The 19,898-nt window shown below is 41.5% G+C and overlaps 1 protein-coding gene across 1 annotated transcript in view; it reads left to right on the forward strand.

Moving 5' to 3' along the window:
- UNC5A (unc-5 netrin receptor A) overlaps positions 1-19,898 on the forward strand; it is a 315,219-nt gene that overhangs the window by 166,290 nt on the left and 129,031 nt on the right. Inside the window, exon 2 of the mRNA XM_018552406.1 lies at positions 1,831-2,079. Coding sequence (XP_018407908.1) covers positions 1,831-2,079 — 249 coding nt within the window. The remainder of the gene's footprint in view (positions 1-1,830; positions 2,080-19,898) is intronic.

Below are 19,898 nucleotides of genomic sequence, written 5' to 3' on the forward strand. Positions count from 1 at the left end.
TAACCATTTTCAGTAACTGTTCTTGATCAATAACTCTTTCTATGATCATGTTTTACAACAGACACAGTGTTCTACAACAGGATATCCACATGCAATGTATTTGGTTAAAAATCAAGTATTCAGTCAAACAGGCATTTATATAGGATATATCTTTGATATTATATGACAACTGAAGGATTATTTTACTAGAACTTAATTGCTTGTCTTACCTATTTTTTTTTATAGTACTAACATGTGACATGCATTTTCTTTATATTTATATAAAGCGCTATATGCAATGCATTTTACCATTCATATCTGTCCCTGATCTGATGCAGTTTACAATCCAATGTCCCTAACAGAGTTACAAGCCAGTTATTTTTAAATGAACCCAATATGGCTGAATGTAATCTCATTTTCTAAAAATGGAAGAAATGTAGTGTGCATGACTCTAGCTAAAACATTTTTTAGTTAAAAATAGAGAAAGGAAAGATAAGAACCTTTTTTTAGGGGGTTAATCTACTTGTGGAGTCACCAACAGTGGTTATCCCACTGGTAGAATAATACCAGCAAATGTAACATCTTACAGTTTCCACCAAAAGTGGAGGTGAGGGGAACTCTTCCATGGGGAATACAAATTCTGGTGACAACCATCCAAGAGGGGATTTCCTCTTATTTCACAGAGATTTATTCTCATCACCTGTTGTGTCACTGGGACAGAATGTGATGGGAAATCTCTCAAATGAGATACAGACAGCAAGAAAGACTGGGATAATAGTCATTTCCAGCTGTATCCAAAAGGAATGTGACATGTTTTCTCTCTCTCTCTCTCTCTCTCTCTCTCTCTCTCTCTCTCTCTCTCTCTCTATGTCTATAGCTTTGAATGGCACACCAGTTTAAATGTAAACTTGTTATCAATGTTGTCTCAGTTTGCGAAACTCATGGTACGGACATGCTATTTTGTTGAAGAGGAGGGACACAGATCTTTTTTTGTCATTTTCGTGACTCACACATATAGTCCCCAGGCAAGATAATCTCTTGGGCCAGCCACATAGGTTGATCGGGCGGTATGATGTGTGCACTGCTTCCAAACTCTAATATGTTGGACATATTAGACTATAATGTATGAAGAAGCAGACAAAAACGCATCATTGGCTCTGAGCAGAATTTTCCCTATTTTATGTATCCATGCATGTGTACATGGACACCTAAAAAGTCAGATTGAGCTCTAATTAAGTGTGTTAATACATATACAGTTTTTTTGAAAATCCAATGGCATTATATTATGTTGTCAGTTTAGATCCTACATTGTCAAAAAAGCCTCTCTGTACAACATTTTCAAGGCTAATTTATACTGCACAGATTATCTAATTGTGTTCCAATACAACATTAAATAAAATAAAATAATAAAGGGATTTTTATTTCAAAATAAAGCCTTCAGTAAATATTGTGTAAAAAGCTAGATGCAGAGCAGATTTCAATGAGCATAATAATATAAGAAGTATTCCATAAGTGTTGTGTATTATCTGATTTCATAGCAGAGAAAGTGGTATTAGAATGGAAGGAAAGTGTTAACAAATAAAACATTTTCAAACCACTGGTCTGTAACATGTAGCTTGGATATAGTTTAATTTAATGTCCAATCCTTTTATTGTGTCTTTTAATGCAACGTTTGTCATTGCTTAAAAACATGAAAATCAATAACAAGATGAATATGGCAGAGTAAAAAGGCTTGAGGCTTGTAGGTGATGGAGAAAGATAAGAAAAGATGTGGAGCGGGGCTAATACATACAATGTGCAGACAGCAGGTGAGCTGTGTACTCAATAGCCACTTCTTTTCTCTTGTTTCAGGCTGCCAGCAGAGTTCTGGACCAGTGAATCCATTCCCTATGCCAATACCTGGAGCAGGTCTGGGAGGACAAGGAGGGGAACTGTTGCCACATTTCCTTTTGGAACCTGAGGATGTATTTATTGTCAAGAATAAACCAGTCACTCTAAGCTGCAAAGCCACTCCAGCCACACAGATCTACTTCAAATGCAATGGAGAATGGGTCCACCAAAGTGATCATGTCATTCAACACAGTGCAGACCGCAGTACAGGTAAGAAAAATACATGAAGCTACAAAATAAATCAGCTACGGTATGTCTGGAGATAATGTACCCCCAACTTAGTTGGGCCCAATCTGTAGATCGTAAATATCTGCAGATTTCTGCTATTTTTTCTTTACCATTTTTTTTCAACGTAAAAAACACCCTTCTGTCCTCAAGAAACTAGCCATACAGCATTTAAAGCCGATTAAAGGCTTTAGATGTCTAGAATCAATTCAATTATTGCAGATTTTCCATGATAGAAGAACATTGAATACAGCTTAGAGTCTAATTGAACCAAATATCCAAATATGCACATACATTAAGTAGTGAACAGGTGGCTTGAAGGTGAAAGTCTTAAAGTGACACAAAACTCAAACGTTTTATGTATTAAACAGAGTTTAAAATTTCCACTCGGCCTGCTCGCATTTTGCGAGTGGAAATGAAGTGAGGGCGAGTGGAAATTCAGCCGGTGTATTAGGGCTCACACTCTCTCTGTCTCATGCTGATGCTGCCTCGCTGACAGACACGCCCACACCAATGCTGGACTCACTGAGTTTCCTTTGCTAGCAGACACGCCCACATCACTGCTGGAAGCGCCGTGTCCGTGTGTGCTTTGGATATCCCAGTGGAGCCACAAACTAACAGGTCAGATGCCGGGGGATGATGAGAAGCACTGAGCGGGGGGAGCAAGGGAGGGGGGAGGGAGGCAGGCGGCTGTGTGTACAATATGTTATCTCAAACTAAAGCTTAAATGCAAGTGCTACGCTTCCAGAGAGAAAGGTGAAAGAGAAAAGTCCAATCATCAACAAAAATGTGAATATAAGAACAACTGGGATCACAGCAAACGCAGAGTTTGATAAATATGATATTTCCTGCACAAAAACAGGGCAGGGTAGGGGTTAGGTGGGGCAACTGATGGCGAGTAACTCTTAAGGACTGGCTAGTAGTTCAGAACCTGAAATGTTGAGCCCTGTATTAAACATGCCCCCCTTTTAACACTTAAACACTATATCCCTGTCCTTTCTATTTTAAATGTTAAATTTACCTTTTTTTTATTTCACAATTCCTATGGCACGCTCCTGTTGCCCCTAAGTTTTGCTGTGACTTCCAGCGTCCACCTCCAAAAAGTGCTTGAGCGTTGTGGGAGAGCGCGCCGCTCTCCTCTACTACAATTCCCATAAGCACAGCGTGCTCTGTTCCCACTGCACCTGTGTCAATTCAGCAAGCATTCCTCCCCCTTCCCACCTCCTTTGCTGCTAATGGCAGTGCACCGCAGCTCGCTGAGAAGCAAGTACAGCAGAAACAGCCGAGAAACACAGATGATGGAGCTGTTTGTGCTCCAGAGCTGACACGGGAGCCTTCCAAAGAGTGGGAAGAATGCAGATGGGTGGGATTTGAGGGAGGAGAGAGCAGGAGACAGCAGAAGAGACTGGAGGGCACTTGAAACAATCTCCCATTTTACTGCAGTTCTCAGCGGGAGCATGCACAGAGGGTAGCTACTTTTCAGCTCACATAGGGACCATGGAGAAAAAAAGTAGCCACCCTCTGGCAGGAAGTTATTCAAATGGATGAAGAAATCCTTTTTGCGGCATTTAAAGGAAAATAATGAAAAAGTGAGTTAGCTCATTGTTAAATGACTTTATTGTAGATCTTATTTTTATTATTACATTGTTGGGTTTAGTATCACTTTAACCACTTCAAGACCAGGTGTTTAGACCCCCTTCCTGGCCAGGCCATTTTTCAGTATTTAGCGCTGCGTTATTTTGACTGACGTTTATTCCGTCATGCAACGCTGTACTGAAATGAATTTTATACCATTTTTTGGGGACAGATAGAGCTTTCTTTTGGTGGTATTTAATCACTGCTGGGGTTTTTATTTTTTACTATAATTAGAAAAAATAGGTTTTTTTTTGCATATCTATCTTCCTCTTTACTGTTGCAATAGTTATTATTATTATACAGGATTTATATAACGCCAACAGTTTGCACAGCGATTTACAATATAGTTGTGCAGAGTGTGTGGACAGCCAAATAGGGACAGTTGTTAGACCCAATTCGGAAACAATCACCAATCAGTAATAGACCTGGCCTTCTTCATCTCAAATACCAGCTTGTATGAAGAAACTAATGAGTCCTATTAGGTGTCACCATTACTCAGCTTTGTCAGCACAGAATAATGTGAAAAAGAATAGGAAATTGTATTTTCACTAAGAGAAAAAAAGGTACTTGAAAACATGTTCAAGCAAAATCAGCCACAAATTTTAATATACTGTACATGGGTAGTTGCAACTGAAGTCTAGCAGAGACATTTTACCTCAGTTGGACAGTAGGCCTACTCTTGTATCAACTGCACTGATGTATCAAGGTGCTATAAAGGGCTTTATATGGCACTAAAGTCTGCATTAATAAGTAAACAGTTCCTCAGGTTGAAGATTCATCTTTTGTAAACTAGTGGGGTGCATAAAAGATAGGGATGCACCAATACCAATATTGGCTTGCTGGCCAATTAGCATGTAGCCAGCCAAACAGCATGTAGCCGGCTTCCTGGGAAATCAAGAAGCCGGGCGGTGGGTAATGACACGCCACCCGGCTTCCTGATTGCCCTGGAAGCTGGCTCCATCCTAGTGGAAGTACCGATATCGTTACTCGGTATCGGAGAGTACTGAAAGACAAATATCGTTACTCGTACTCTATACCGAAAAACCGGTATTGGTGCATCCCTAATAAAAGATATCAGTTGTTGGTACTTCATAGAATGGTCTGTAGTAGATATCCCTTTATACAGTATTTTTCTAAAATGTATGATATGTAAATAGATATTTCAGCACCTTTTTTTTGGGAATGCACTGCTCCCAAGCCTTAACTTGGGTCACTCTCCTAGAAGACCAGGTGCAAGACACCAGTAAGGCTCATCCTCTGCCCCACACGTTGCACAAATCCAGGTTCCCTCTTTGGATTTGTACTTTTTTTAGTCTTTGAGTGAGGAATTCTTGAAACAACTGTCAGGAATTTATTATTGTTTGTGTCCCCAAGGGGAAAATTCAGCCTCACTGTTTGCATTAAACTGGAAACATACCTTTGACAATTACACCCTCACCCTCACCCACTCATTCTGTACAGAGATTGTCCAGATTGTGGGACAACAATCTAATCACCAAAAGACTTAAGGTGCCCATACACTGCACGATTCATCTACGAGAATCTACGGAAATCCCGCGATCGTACGAGAATCGTGCAGTGTATGAAAGGCGTGCGACCGTTTCTACTGTACGATTGCACGTCTTCCGTCGAACCAGCATGCTAGAAAACCCGCCGGGAATCGTACGATTCTCGGTGAGTTAGTGGCCTGCTGGTTCGACAACTGCCGAACGGGCCGGTGTGCTCACGCGCACACTGCCCGTTTGCAGTCAACGTAAGCCCGCCCCTCATTACAGTCATCGTAAGCCCGCCCCTCAGGGGGGCGGGCTTGCGATGATCGAGAGTACGATCTGCCTGTCCAAGATGGGCAGATCGTACGTTTTTTTAAGTACTTTACAACCATCGCAAGACTAAGGTCTTGCGATGGTTGTACAGTGTATGGCCACCTTTAGTGTGATCATTACTTGGGCAGGTTAACTGAGCACACACACACAGTACGCAGACTCTTCACGGATGCAAAGTTCTTTAATTACTAGTTAGAGCATTCAGAGATGCAGCTTAAAGATTTTTAAATATTGTTTTAATCAAAAATGGTGCACAACATATTCAAATATTATTTTAAATAATATAAAAGGGTTTTAAAAGTGAAAAAATACAGAGTTACTGACCCTCAGACCCATGACTACCAGTATTCCACCCAATTAAAGGGTCCAAGGAGTGGATAGTAAGTGTGCTGGAATGCATTTTATCATGCTTAGCTGACACACCCTATTACCAACTATCCTGGGCACAGCTATATATTTATATGACAAGGTTTCACAATCTAACATCCAACATATTATTTAACAGAATTAAATTACAATTTGTTAGATACCAAACATCATATGTTGGATGCATCTTTTTCCTAGGAGGGCTGACCACAGCTGACCTCATGATGACTGGTGGGGGAATAGTCAGTAGCAGCAGAAAGGTGCAGAAAGCACAGATCACCAAAATGAATGAAGCAGAAACAGGTAGATCCTTGCACTGCAGGTCTTCAGGTACAGATCTTCTCCAATAAGGAGAACATTGAGCTGCACAGTAGTGGCATCATTGAATCTCACTTCAGATCTCGTGAGAGTAGCAGTCAGAGTTAGCAGTGCCTTAGATGATCTCACACTGCAGATTTACAGCAATGAAGCTCAAGGCACAGGAAGTATACTGTTATATTTCAGCTGGAATTCAATACAAAAGGTCTACCTTTGAGGCTGCTGCCTGGGCACATTTAACATTTCTAGATGTTCCCTGCAAGATAGTAAATCTTCACTTCTTAAGTTCAGGTTCACACATACAAAAGTAGACACAATACTAAATCAGATTAATAATCTGGTATTTTCATTCACTTTCATTTAATACATTTATATTAGAAACATTTCTTTTAATCCACCCTTCTCTAGCCATTGTACTTCTTTATGCTGGCCATACACAGTTATATTTTTAGATCAACCTGCGGGCTGAACAAAAAAAATATCACAGATTCCTCTATCCACGTTAAACAGCGTAGATAGATGAATCTCCTGGTGTGTGCTTTGTATTTTGGCAGTGGCGGGGGTGCCACTGTCAGTTGGCCGCCGTCACTGTATGCTCGAGGATTTTCCATCCTGCTCCTTCGAAACTTCTGATCGAAGGATGCCAGACAGAAGGGTGGCGATAGGCGCACAGTGTATTTCATACAGCATATAGCCGACTTTGATTCTGGATCACAAAGTGATCATTACGTGACAATGATCCCCCGTATGCAGTGTTATATCTCAAATCTCAGCCTCAAGTAGTTTTTTTAGAAACATTTTAACTGTATGTTGTTGCTTTTAATGATGTGCAAGAGTAGCTATTACACAGAAGACAATTTACAGTATATCAAAAAGGTTCTAAAATGCTAATCTTTAAAATAATTAAGGATTTTTTAGGAAGCAAAAAAAAAAAAACTGAGAGTGTCCCCATGCCTCTTTTTGCCTAATACACGCGCACAAATTTGAAATTCAATTACTCTTTGTGGCCACACCTCCTCCTTTGTGGTGGAATGGGAGCTATCTGTGCTCTGTGATTTAAAAAGCTGTGCTATTAACAAATGCAGTGGGAGTGTGGGAACAAAGGTTTCATATATGAGGGCTTCTGGTGCTGGAAAGCTGTTCATTTCTAGCTGAGTCTTTCTGACATTAAAAAGGGAAGTAGCTTAAAGCTCCAATTTGCCATATTTAAGCATTGGACAAATTTCTGTTCTTTTATTAAGGTCAGAGTTGTTCTTTTATACAATGTTAGTTTATTGTGTGCAACCATAAGCTCAGTTTAGGAGTATGTGGTTGGAAATGTATTTTGTGGATACCTGTATTGTACAGTCTTTGTTAAAGTTAACTACTTAAAGACCATGGTGTTTCACCCCTTCCTGGCGAGGCCATTTTTCAGTGTTCAGCGCTGTGGTACTTTGACTGACATTTATTCCATCACTGTATGCTCGAGGATTTTCCATCCTGCTCCTTCGAAACTTCTGATCGAAGGATGCCAGACAGAAGGGTGGCGATAGGCGCACAGTGTATTTCATACAGCATATAGCCGACTTTGATTCTGGATCACAAAGTGATCATTACGTGACAATGATCCCCCGTATGCAGTGTTATATCTCAAATCTCAGCCTCAAGTAGTTTTTTTAGAAACATTTTAACTGTATGTTGTTGCTTTTAATGATGTGCAAGAGTAGCTATTACACAGAAGACAATTTACAGTATATCAAAAAGGTTCTAAAATGCTAATCTTTAAAATAATTAAGGATTTTTTAGGAAGCAAAAAAAAAAAAACTGAGAGTGTCCCCATGCCTCTTTTTGCCTAATACACGCGCACAAATTTGAAATTCAATTACTCTTTGTGGCCACACCTCCTCCTTTGTGGTGGAATGGGAGCTATCTGTGCTCTGTGATTTAAAAAGCTGTGCTATTAACAAATGCAGTGGGAGTGTGGGAACAAAGGTTTCATATATGAGGGCTTCTGGTGCTGGAAAGCTGTTCATTTCTAGCTGAGTCTTTCTGACATTAAAAAGGGAAGTAGCTTAAAGCTCCAATTTGCCATATTTAAGCATTGGACAAATTTCTGTTCTTTTATTAAGGTCAGAGTTGTTCTTTTATACAATGTTAGTTTATTGTGTGCAACCATAAGCTCAGTTTAGGAGTATGTGGTTGGAAATGTATTTTGTGGATACCTGTATTGTACAGTCTTTGTTAAAGTTAACTACTTAAAGACCATGGTGTTTCACCCCTTCCTGGCGAGGCCATTTTTCAGTGTTCAGCGCTGTGGTACTTTGACTGACATTTATTCCATCATGCAACACTGTACTAAAAATAATTTTATACCATTTTTTGGGGGGCAGATAGAGCTTTCTTTTGGGGGTATTTAATCACCACTGGGGTTTTCATTTTTTACTATATAACAAAAAAGTATCCTACATTTTGAAAAAAAACCTGTTTCCTTATGAAATGTTATGAAACATTTATTATCACCCCAATTTTTTGGCAAAATATAAAATACGGGGTCACGTCGGTTAAATAGACACCAAACATGTCAAGATTTAAAATTGCGCACGCCCGCGAAATCGCAGAAAACGACCACACCAAAAATTGGCCATAGGCGGCACTTTAAAAGCGTTTAGTGTTACCAGTGATTAATTACCCTAAAATGATTGCTCTCATTCCGGCATTTGCGGCCATATGTAACATGTGTGACGTAATGGGCGCAATCGTCAATTTCGTACGTTGGTGCACCCGACGCATGTTTGCGAGTGTATGTGGGGGGGCGGGGGACTTTTAAAAAAATGTTGTGTTATTTTGTTTATTTTTTGTGACTTTTTTTTAGCTTCTTTATTTTTTTTATGCTTTAATTTTTTTTAACATTTTTTTTACACATAACTTTATTGCTATCACATAGGGGACTAAGAAATCCCCTATGTGATAGCCAATTCAAATAACATGTCCTCTTTATGGAGACATCAGGGGTTTCTAAGGCCCCTGATGTCAACTAGAGACCCCCAGAGAAGCAGATGAAGCAGAGATCTGCTTCATCTGCTTCTCTCCAGCATCTGTAACCGGAGAGTGACACTGAATGCAGGAAGTGATATAATACACATCACTTCCTGCATTCAGGGACAGCAGAGGAGATTAAAGGGAGATTGTGTACTGATCTCCCTTTGATCTCCACTGACAGAGTCGCCATGCCGGTCCCAGCCGCACGGGCACAGCGCATCTCGGGACACAAGCGGGGGGGAGGGGCAGGACATCTTAAGACGCCCTCCTGCTTCTGTAAGTCTCCCGTCCGGCTGTTCACGAACGGCCATGTACAGGAGATGGTTAAACTCCAGGTAGCTATAAAAACACCAATTAATGCAATTATTTAAAAATAATAACTAAATGTATTTTAAATGCTAGTATAAGCAGCTAAATTAGACTTGAGTTAAAGTGATAATAAAGTCAAAAGGTTTTTAAGTCCGTTCAAACACTGACATCACTTACAATGGATGCTACTCCTTGATGTTTGCAATTTCTGCTTTCTGCAGAATCAGCTGGTTCCCTGAGCACTGGCACTAATATCCTGTTTTAGGGTGGCTCCTTTCCGTTGCAGGGTCCTATAGAGTGTGCTAGTAAGCTGTGTGTGTCTCCAGGGTCCTTGTGTGTGCTAGTAAGCTGTGTGTGTCTCCACAAACACACAGGCACAGAAAGGCAAGCACTCCCATGCACCCTCCCTTCTGCTTCCTCTCTTCTCCTTCCTCTATTCTCCAAGCTAGTAGATAGATGGCTGCTGGAGACTGTGCTGTCCTTTGTGATCTTGTACTGGACAGGAAGTTTAGGGAAGCTGAGCTGAGAGAGTTGGAGTCAGCTGTTCTGAAACATGATTTATGTAATGTATCAAAGCTGGAGCAGACAAAAACTGGAGCAGCTGTGCATCGCAACCAATCAGTCTCTCGCTTTCATTTTCAAATCTTAATTGAACAAACTTAAGAAAGAAGCTGATGGGTTGCTATGCACAGCTGCTCCAGATTTTGTCTGCTCCAGTTTTGATACATTACATAAATCATGTTTCAGAACAGCTGACTCCAACTCTCTCAGCTCAGCTTCCCTAAACTTCCTGTCCAGTACAAGATCACAAAGGACAGCACAGTCTCCAGCAGCCATCTATCTACTAGCTTGGAGAATAGAGGAAGGAGAAGAGAGGAAGCAGAAGGGAGGGTGCATGGGAGTGCTTGCCTTGCTGTGCCTGTGTGTTTGTGGAGACACACACAGCTTACTAGTGCTTGAGCAAAAATCTTAAGAAATACTTTGCTGGGCAATGTATATTTGTTTGATCTGGATTCATTATTGAAAAAAAGATGGAGTTTAATATTACTTTAAGCCTCTTGTAATGCTCTGCACTGCAGCATTCAAACTAGAAGAGGGAGGAGCAGTACTTTGGGCCAATCAGGTGTCCTGCATTCACATGTGGTGACAAGTAACATTTTCACAGGAGAGAACCATGACATGGCGTTAATCAGTCTGGGGCTGCTCCTTCACTGCCCATTTAAAGGAATAACAGCAGCAGAGTAATGTCAGGTCACTAGGCTGGCTGTGTTGTCTGGCAGGGCTGTGTAAATATCAGAACTGGCTGGACAGAAATACAAATCCCTTTGTCAGGTGAAACATCAACTAAATATGAATTTCAACAGTGTATTTGCCTTGAATTCAGCTTTAAGTGCTAAGGATACAGCTACAGATGTGCTCTGCTTGAGCAGTCTGTATTGAGTTATAGTGCAGTTAGCTTGCATAAGTTAAGTTTTATATAAAACAGGTTGCAATTGTTTCTTAACAGACTTCAATGCACATAAAATTTAAACTAGGTGAAAGGTCTTTGCTGTCTTGTTAATGTGTGCCACCTGCTACGTTCTAGAGAAACGTATGTGATTGGCTGTGGGCCCTTCTGTGTCTCCAAATAGACAATTATAGGAGGAGAATTTTATGAGCAATTGCTATATTCGAGCTCATAAAATACATTTTTCATTCTGTGTCTTCTTTCTGCTCCAAACAGTGCCTCCTCCCTCTTGATCTCTTTACAATGGGATCAGGAAGACATAGGTGCATGGCTTGTAATTTGACAAGTGACAGTGACTGGAGACATGCCACCAAGCTCTGCAGTTTTTACTTTATCATTTTTCACACCACTATACTGAACAAAAAAAAAAGGAAAAGGAGGGGGTGAACACAGGAAATAACAGTTTTTTTTAGTTATTCTGTTTTGTTAATTAATTAAACCGCAATAATAGCATTCTGTTCCTCATATGTGATGAGCCTACAACAAAAGGCAGGCAGTACAAAGTAGATAGCAGGAATAGGAATATAGAGCTACTCTGTACCTTTTCCCTGTCACAATAGCTTCATCCAGTAATTCAATGAGTAGAAAAGAGTTTGGCTGTACTTACAGTGTATATGATAAACCTACCTTCTTCTATTTATGACAGGAAGGCTGGAAGGCTGCTGAATTGAATACTGAGCGACTTAATTGCTCAATATGCTTTTATTCCGCTGGATAATGGTATATTAGCAAGTACATAGATGAAGACAGTTTCAGGCGTCTCCACCCTTTATCAGGTTCAAAGTGAACATTGAAAAAGGATGGGGACACCTGACACGATCTTCATCTATGTACTCAGGGCTGTCTCTTTAATGAGGCAGCCTAAGGCTGTTCCCTCAGGTGGCATCTCTTTGGTTCACATGGGGGGCGGCAGGCATAGCGGCACGGCCGATCTGCCGCAGATTGTTTGCAATGTGCCTGCTTCCCGCTTTCCACCCAGAGCATCCCAGGTTGCTAAGAGTCAAGTGGGGAGATGTGTAAGGGTCATGCACATCTCCCTGCCCAGCTCTTAGCAACATGGGACGTTCTGGTTGCCAGGAGCTGGGCAGAACACAGGCCCGAGACCGGGGCTCTGCAAATGTGTATTGTGTAGTGTACAATGTGTACACTTCGTTTAGGTGACATGCAGTGTGCTGAAATAAAATGCAGCAAGTTGGCATTTTCAGACATCCCAAGCTGCAAAAACTAATTTCAGGGAGGAGCGTCAGGGAGCCTCTATCTTATAGCGGGAGACTCCCGGAACGTCTGTGAGAGTTGGGATGTCTGCATTTTATCTCAGCGCACTGCTCACTACATTGTGGTGTAAATGTGACACATAGAAAACAATTGCTTTCTATGTGTCTTCGCGGTGACCTGCATTGATCCAGTGCAGTACAACACAGTTGCCTAAAATGGAGCATTTTAGCGGATGTGCTAGTGTGAATGGGCCCTTAAAGAGACTGATGAAGTCATCCCTCTGCTTACTTTGTTCTGTCGTCCAATTATCATGTTCCTTTTCAGCACATTTGTATGCAGCACACCAGATTGCTGCCCAGTGATGCCCCTCGCCCTCCCAGTCTGAATTTTGTACAGAGGACTACAAGAGGCTGATACAAAGTCAAATTACCATACTTATACTGGTTGCAAAATACATTTCAGGATGTAATAATGAGTACAGAGCTGCATTAATTTGTGTATTTTATATCTGCCTGGAGTTCAGATTGAATGCTGTTTTTAATTATAACATTTTAACATGGTCTCCATCATTGTTGATATGACTTTTATGTCGATTCTTGAACTCCATTAACACATTGCATAATTGATGCACTGATACAGCTTGAATGGTGCTTGTTATTGTGACCTTAAGCTCATCCGGAGTGCAAGGTTTTGTTGAATAGACAAGTGTTTTGACATGATCCTACAAAAAAAAAAATCTAATAGCTTGAAATCTGGTAAAGATGGGCCAAACAAATATTCCGCCTCCATCAATTATTTGTTCGGGAAAGCATTTAAAAACTGTTGCAAATATAATTGGTAATGACAAGGTGCTCTTGCTGGAAGAAGGTATTTGAAAGATTTGGGCGGGATTCACATTTTTGCATTGCAATATAACACGTTTGACTCTGCAGTACTACAGTTCTCGGTACCCCATTTTTAAAAACAAATTATTTCTTTAGAGAAGGAAGCCCCGAAAGAGAACATAACAAATAACACAGCACTAATACAAATACAGTATCTCAAAAACTTGTACTAGAAATGAGCAACTCCACATGCAAAGTAATACAATTCACATAGTGTACATCATACATTCAAAGACAAATAAACTGTCCATTTCCCCTTCAGGAATCAAGTTTTTTTCTTATATTTTCAAAAATGAAATAAAGGGATAAAGAAAGTGAAACTCACCCTTCTCCAAAGGTCGATCAGGGTAACACGGTCAGAACAAAAAAGTCAAGTACAAAGACAGGAGAGGTATTCCGGAGAAGACACAAATTCCATCCAGTAAAACCATCTACGATTAAAGGCTGTAGCTGTCCCATGAATCACCAAGGTAAGGTTTTCCATGTTCATCAAATCAATAATTTTGGCAAGCCACATGGCCACTGATTGGGATTCTGACCTATGCCACAGCACTGGGATGCAAGCCCTAACGGTAATGATTTTTTTTATATGTTTACTAAATGGCCCTATCATTTATATAACTTTAGTTTTTAAAATAAAATAAAAATGACCAAGGACTTCATGATCACCCTGTACATATATTTTATAAAGTATATGATGTGGTGAGTTTAAATTATCTTCCAAGGCCAAACATAGTCCAATTTTTACTTCCTATCAACCCAGTCCATATGTGGCTATTAATAATGAGGCAAAGCAGAGGTTAACAAACAATTGTAAAAGAGAATACACAAACAATGAAAATGCTCAACATCATACACAGATCTCCCAGCCTGCCACACAGAACAGTTATTGATCCTTTTAGTGCCTCTCGAGAAAAGGAAACTGCCTAAGTAAGGAAACAAGTTGCAGTGGGTTTGTCAGTGTAATAATTGCCATGCAAAAAGGCAGATTTGCTATTTATGGCTAGCCTAAGTAATTGTCCTTAGAGATGAGTAAACTGAACCACTGGGTTCAAGAGCAGACTCAGAAAGGGCTGATTCATGGATAGCAGATACCCACTAGTATCAACAAATGGCCAACTCATTGTCTGCTCTTTTTCTTTCTTTCTTTCTTCATTAACTTTTTTTTTTTTTAGTAAAGTAAAAAAAATGGTGGAGCCCCTTTTGAATGATACTATTGGAATGCCAGGTATATGTGCTAGCATCCCTAAAGCAAGGGGTAGTGAGTGTGTTTGGCCTCTTCAATTCTGTTAAGCATCAGGTAGGTGCTTCGAGACAAAGACCTAAAAGAATGGGGTCCTTTGTCAAAACCCTAACCTGACTAAACAGTAGGCTCTTCCGCACCAGTAATACCCCAAATGTAAAATTAGAACAATGAGGCGCTTATGTGCAACTTCCTGCCCTACTTGTCAGTCACTGCCTTTTCCCTAGTAAACTAAAAGGGCTCTATAAACTACTTATCTATTCACTATGATGGAAAAATGCATTTAAAAAATAGACTCCAACTTTGCATGTAACAAAAAACTTTATTTAAAATAAAAGCAATTTCTGCCCTCTTTCTCCAATTTATTAACAAGCTTATGCATATGTTTTCAGTAATCTCCTATTGTCCCTTGGCTTTCTTCACTAAAAGGAAAGCATACTTAATCAGAGTTATTCTGGCAGTGTTTTTCTATTACTCCCTATAAGCACATACCTTTTTGGTGCAGCTGTGGTATAGAAGGGCCCCATCAGCAAAGAGTTGTATTTCTGAGGATGAGATTTATCATCCCCCCCTTCAAGCATGTCTGATGCGGAATGGTATAAAGGTTGATGTTAATATAGCAGGGGCCCACACATTCTGGATTTTTGCTAGGCATTAGCCATTTGTATGTCTAGTGTGCTAGGCTGGCATGTTCCGGGGAGAGTGGCTAGTCTTTTTTTTTATTTAATGAACATATTTCATTAAGTTAAAATTGAAAACATGATAAGTTGACAGTCACATAGCCAGCAGTGCCCATTTTCTGTCATTCACTCATTTCTAATTGTTCTTTATAGCTAAACAAATGCAAAAGAGAGAATTTGCCTCAACAGTACACATACTCATTGTCCGTGACTGCTCTCCAAAATATGACATTATACAATCAGAAAGGCCAATAGTGCCTGAAACACTGCCCTCAGCTCCAGGGCATTGGAGACAAACCCCTACTGCAGGAAAGGACCAGTGACCCTGAGCACCCTCGCTCAGACAGACGGCACCCCAACCCCATTCTCTTGCATCTGAGGAATTCCCTGTCCACGTGGTAAGGAGGAGAGACTGACAGCCTAGTCAGTTGCAGTCCATGAACCACCACCCCAGGCTGCTCCGCATTGGGGAGAGATCCAAATGAGGTGGTCGAGACTTTCCGGCTTCCACTGCCGCAAGAACCTGGTCTCAAAGAAATAAGTTCGCCATTGGGCCCACTGGACTGCAGGAATCGTTGACATCATGGACCCGACAATCTGAAGACAATGAGATACTAACAGTAGATGGTGAGATAGGTCACCCGGGATTGCACAGCTTTGTGCCCGGAACCTCTTCTGGGGAAGAGAGACTGCACCGTATGCCTTACCTCCAGTGGCCTTAGCTGTTGCGTAGTCTAGTTTGTTGCAGAGTAGCAACTGACCCTCAAATGGAATTACAACATCCCTCCTTGGATGTGGGATCTGCCACCCACGGTCTGAGCCACAGAGCCCTTCTGCCCGCCATTGCGGCCAACAAAACTCTGGCTAAAATTTAACATCGACCGAACCTTGGTGCAGAATGTAGAAGACAATCTGATATTCTTTAAGTGGTCTAAGATCTCAGATTTACTAAGATCCTCCGAAACTGCTGCTTCAGCGCTGCCCACCCAAACCTCCAGGGCCTTGGAAGGTACTGCCATAGCAACTGCAGGTTTGCAGGTCCCACCGGCCAAGAGATAGATTTTTTTAAGATCCAAATCTGCCCATCTATCCAAGACAAGGGGCAGCATGACATGCCATGCCAGCCTCTTTAAGGCCGCATTAACCACAGGCGATTCATCTGAGTGTTTAAGATCCTCTTTCTTAAAAGGATACAGCTTAGAGAATCTATTTCCAAAGGAATACTTCCCATCCACCTGACTCCATTCATCCTGGATACATTCTTCATCTGAAGAGGGAGAATCAGAATGGGGTCTGGAGGACTACCAACCGCGGCCAGCTCTAGAAGGGCCCGGACTAGACTCCTGAGCTGGATCTACAGTAGGCTGGTTTAAGGACTGACGCTATGCAGAAGAAACATTTCTTGAGGGTATCCTGAAAACTTTCTGCAGTAAATAAATAACCTGCATATTACCTGCCTCCTTGTCTGTAGTGGCCTCTGAAAACATGATTCACACGCTGTTTTCTCCGTTAAGGCCATATTGGTACATGCCCAATAAGCCCCCGAAGGGGCTGAGGATGGTGGGAGGGCCCCAGGATGCGCTGATGGAATCCGCTGATTTACAGATGGAAACCGGTTGCGGAATCTTCTGTCGGAACGACGAGTGTCTTGCTCTGGAGACGGTGATCTCACTCAACTAGACGCAGAGGACTCACTGCGCTCCCGAACATGGCGAGAGCCGGACCTGGACGAATTGAACACAGGGTAGGTATATGATGCAAAAAGGCTGACCTTTAGACAGCAAACCATGATGAAGAGCAGGCACCTACCTTCTTTGCGACTGGTGATCTTTGATGGGTGGGGATATGTCTAGAGGCATGCTGTGCATGCATGAAAAATGCTAGTACAACCAACAGCAACTACAATAATCAGCTAATGATCAATATAAGCACTTACTGATGCTAAGAATGCCACGGTTCAGCTGACTGTGTACCACCAGGCTCAAAACAAAAAGCCATCTCTGAAGGGCTGGGTGACTTAAATAGCCCCTCTATTAACTCCTCTACCAGAAGGAACGCAGGCTGCCCAGCCGGCGGTGGAGTCACACTGGAACGCATAGCCTGCGTTCCACTCTTCATCATAGGAACACACAGAAGCCAGGTTCTCATCCAGCGGAGGAAGTGCCTGGGTGGAGCGCATAGCGTGTGTTCCACCTGCCACCGCAAGTCTTACAATGCAGAGGCGGAAGCTCCCCGGTGGCGGAAATAACATCAGTGGAATGCACAGCGTGCGTTTAAACACCGCCACTGGGAGCCCCAGACAGCACAGCAAGGAGCCGCAAACACCGGCTCCACACAGGTTATGGCACCACAGGCTCTTGTCACTAACATAATACATAGAAATACACAAGAAAGAATACCGAATATCAGGCAGAATAGGCCTGCAATGAAGCAACTCCATAAGTTACATTTTAAACATCAACCAACGCTGGGGAACCACAGGTGACAGCAAAATACTCACAAGAAAGCACCCAGGAGTTAGGGCACAAGATGAACCTGAGTTAGCAAACACCTTTCTGTAAGATCCAGTTAAAAGGTTTAGTAGCAGAGCTACAAGTGGCAGCAGCCTGCACTCAGCAAGCACCTGAAAGCAAGCTAATGGGTGTCTAAAGGTGCCCATACACTGCACGATTATCGTACGATAATCGTATGCAAGGATCACCAGCTGGGCTCCAATGGACCTGCACGATTTAGGAAAGGGCTCACAGGGACTTCGCCAACGGAAGAAGGTAGAAGAAGAAGGCGGACAGTAAGAACTTTATCCCTGCTAGGTAGGCACACTGCTCTGATCCTGACATGTAGGAGGGAAAAAAAGGAACGGCAAGCCAGGGGACTCTTTCAGCTTTTATGAGTTACGATCCTCATTAGGGGGAGGAGGGAGGGATTAACCCATTTGTGTGCTGCCATGGAGCCGACAGGAAAATAAATGCTTATCAGTAGACTAGATGCCTAGAACTACTGCTAGGATCTAGAGGACAAATGTCTGTAGTAGGGTTCAGCTAACTGTCTCCTGCTGTGGGTATAATCTTTATTTGATATATAGAGCTAAATGCTGTCTCCAATATCTGATTATATCCCCAGTGAGGAGTCATTTTTTTAACCCATGATGGGACTTTTGCTGTTTGCCTTTTGATTCTTCAAAAAAAGTGAAAAGTGAAAAAGTCCAACTCAGAAATTGGCTCCTTAGTGTTTATTATCAGGGAGCCCCGGGCAAAACTCAAAGTTCTGTAAAAATCACATAAAATGAAAAGTTTTTTTTTTACCTGTATCTGCTTTTGTTAGTGGATGCACTAGGGGGAAAAAAATAACATTTTATATTGATTTCAGACTGCAGCGGGAAATGGAGCCTGTCTAAGACAACATGCTGTTCTTGTGGGTTCTAGACGAAACTACAGCCATTTTTCATGATGCACTTTGATCTAGCATTGAAACCTCCCACATCTGTTTCCTTTGATAGAGGGGGAAGTTGCCTTGAAGGCATCTGAAAATTAATTGTAGGCATCTCTATAGCTGGAAAAACAGATAAAGAAATACCTTGTAAATACAAAGACATGCCTAGTAAATACAAAGAAACGCCTAGTATATACAGCCAAATAATATATGAGTTTTATGATGATTGTTATACTAAATTGAGTTTTCTTTAACATCCAACTAAAGTCAATGGCATAGATATGCAGTCAGATAGGTATTATATATGACAATTTTCCTGTCAGAGAAGTTGTGCAGCATGGGCAACTAGAGTAACATAGGAATGTTCAGTCCAATGGGCACCAGCGTCAGACCTACTGCTCTCAACAATCAACAATGGTCAGATACACTTCCTATCTTCACTGCAATACAAGTCTGTGTGACAACACTTAAAGGGTAAGTTCACCTTCAAACTTATTCACAGCACCCCCATCCACTTCACCTGATCCCTGCTGTACTTGCCTGTGTGATTCCCCGCCAGCCGCTGTAGCGGCCCCTACACCATACTTCACGGCTCCCAGTCTGTAATGTTCATAATGGTTGGCGAAATACCATGGCGAAAGCTCATTGGACGGCATGGTCACATGACCACACTGACCAAGGAGAAGCACTTATTACTGCCTTGAAGTGCTTCTCATTTGTCAGTATGGTCATGTAACCATGCTCACCTATGAGCATTTACCATTTGCAAGCATTATGATCATTACTGACTGTGGGGCTGGGAAGTGTGGTGTATGGTGTAGGAACTGCTACATTGGCTGGTAAGTACAGCAGGGACCTGGGGAGATGGGGGGTGCTGCAAGTAAGATCATTTTTTTCACATTTTGTGAAAATGTGAACTTACCCTTTAAGCTGAGAGGTGTAGCTATTACTCAGCAATGCCAGCACAAAGCATTAGAGAGAAGGGCAGAGAACAATATTTTTATTGAGAGAAAAATATATTTTATAACCTTTTCAAGCAAATTGTAACATACAGGGATACATGATTATAAAGAGATATACAAGTTTGATACTTCAGTTAAGCTTTAATTTCCATATATTACCTGTCTTAAGTGCCAAGTCATTTTTCCACGTGGAGACTAAGGTAGCACCACACTGGAATTTCCTTTTAAGCCACCCCTAAGGAGAAGTGAGGTGAATATAACATGCATCTCCGTCCACATTCTACTGGTCCATCATTCTAAAGACCAATGCTGTTTACCATTGAAGCCCTGCATGAAACCTCTGGATTGACTTTACCTTTGAATATAAGAACTAACATTCTACACTAAAGCAACACAAACCCATTTGCCTTAGTTC

This window comes from Nanorana parkeri, unplaced genomic scaffold (assembly GCF_000935625.1).
Source record: "Nanorana parkeri isolate BGI_ZX_2015 unplaced genomic scaffold, ASM93562v1 scaffold87, whole genome shotgun sequence".
Lineage (NCBI taxonomy): Eukaryota > Metazoa > Chordata > Amphibia > Anura > Dicroglossidae > Nanorana > Nanorana parkeri.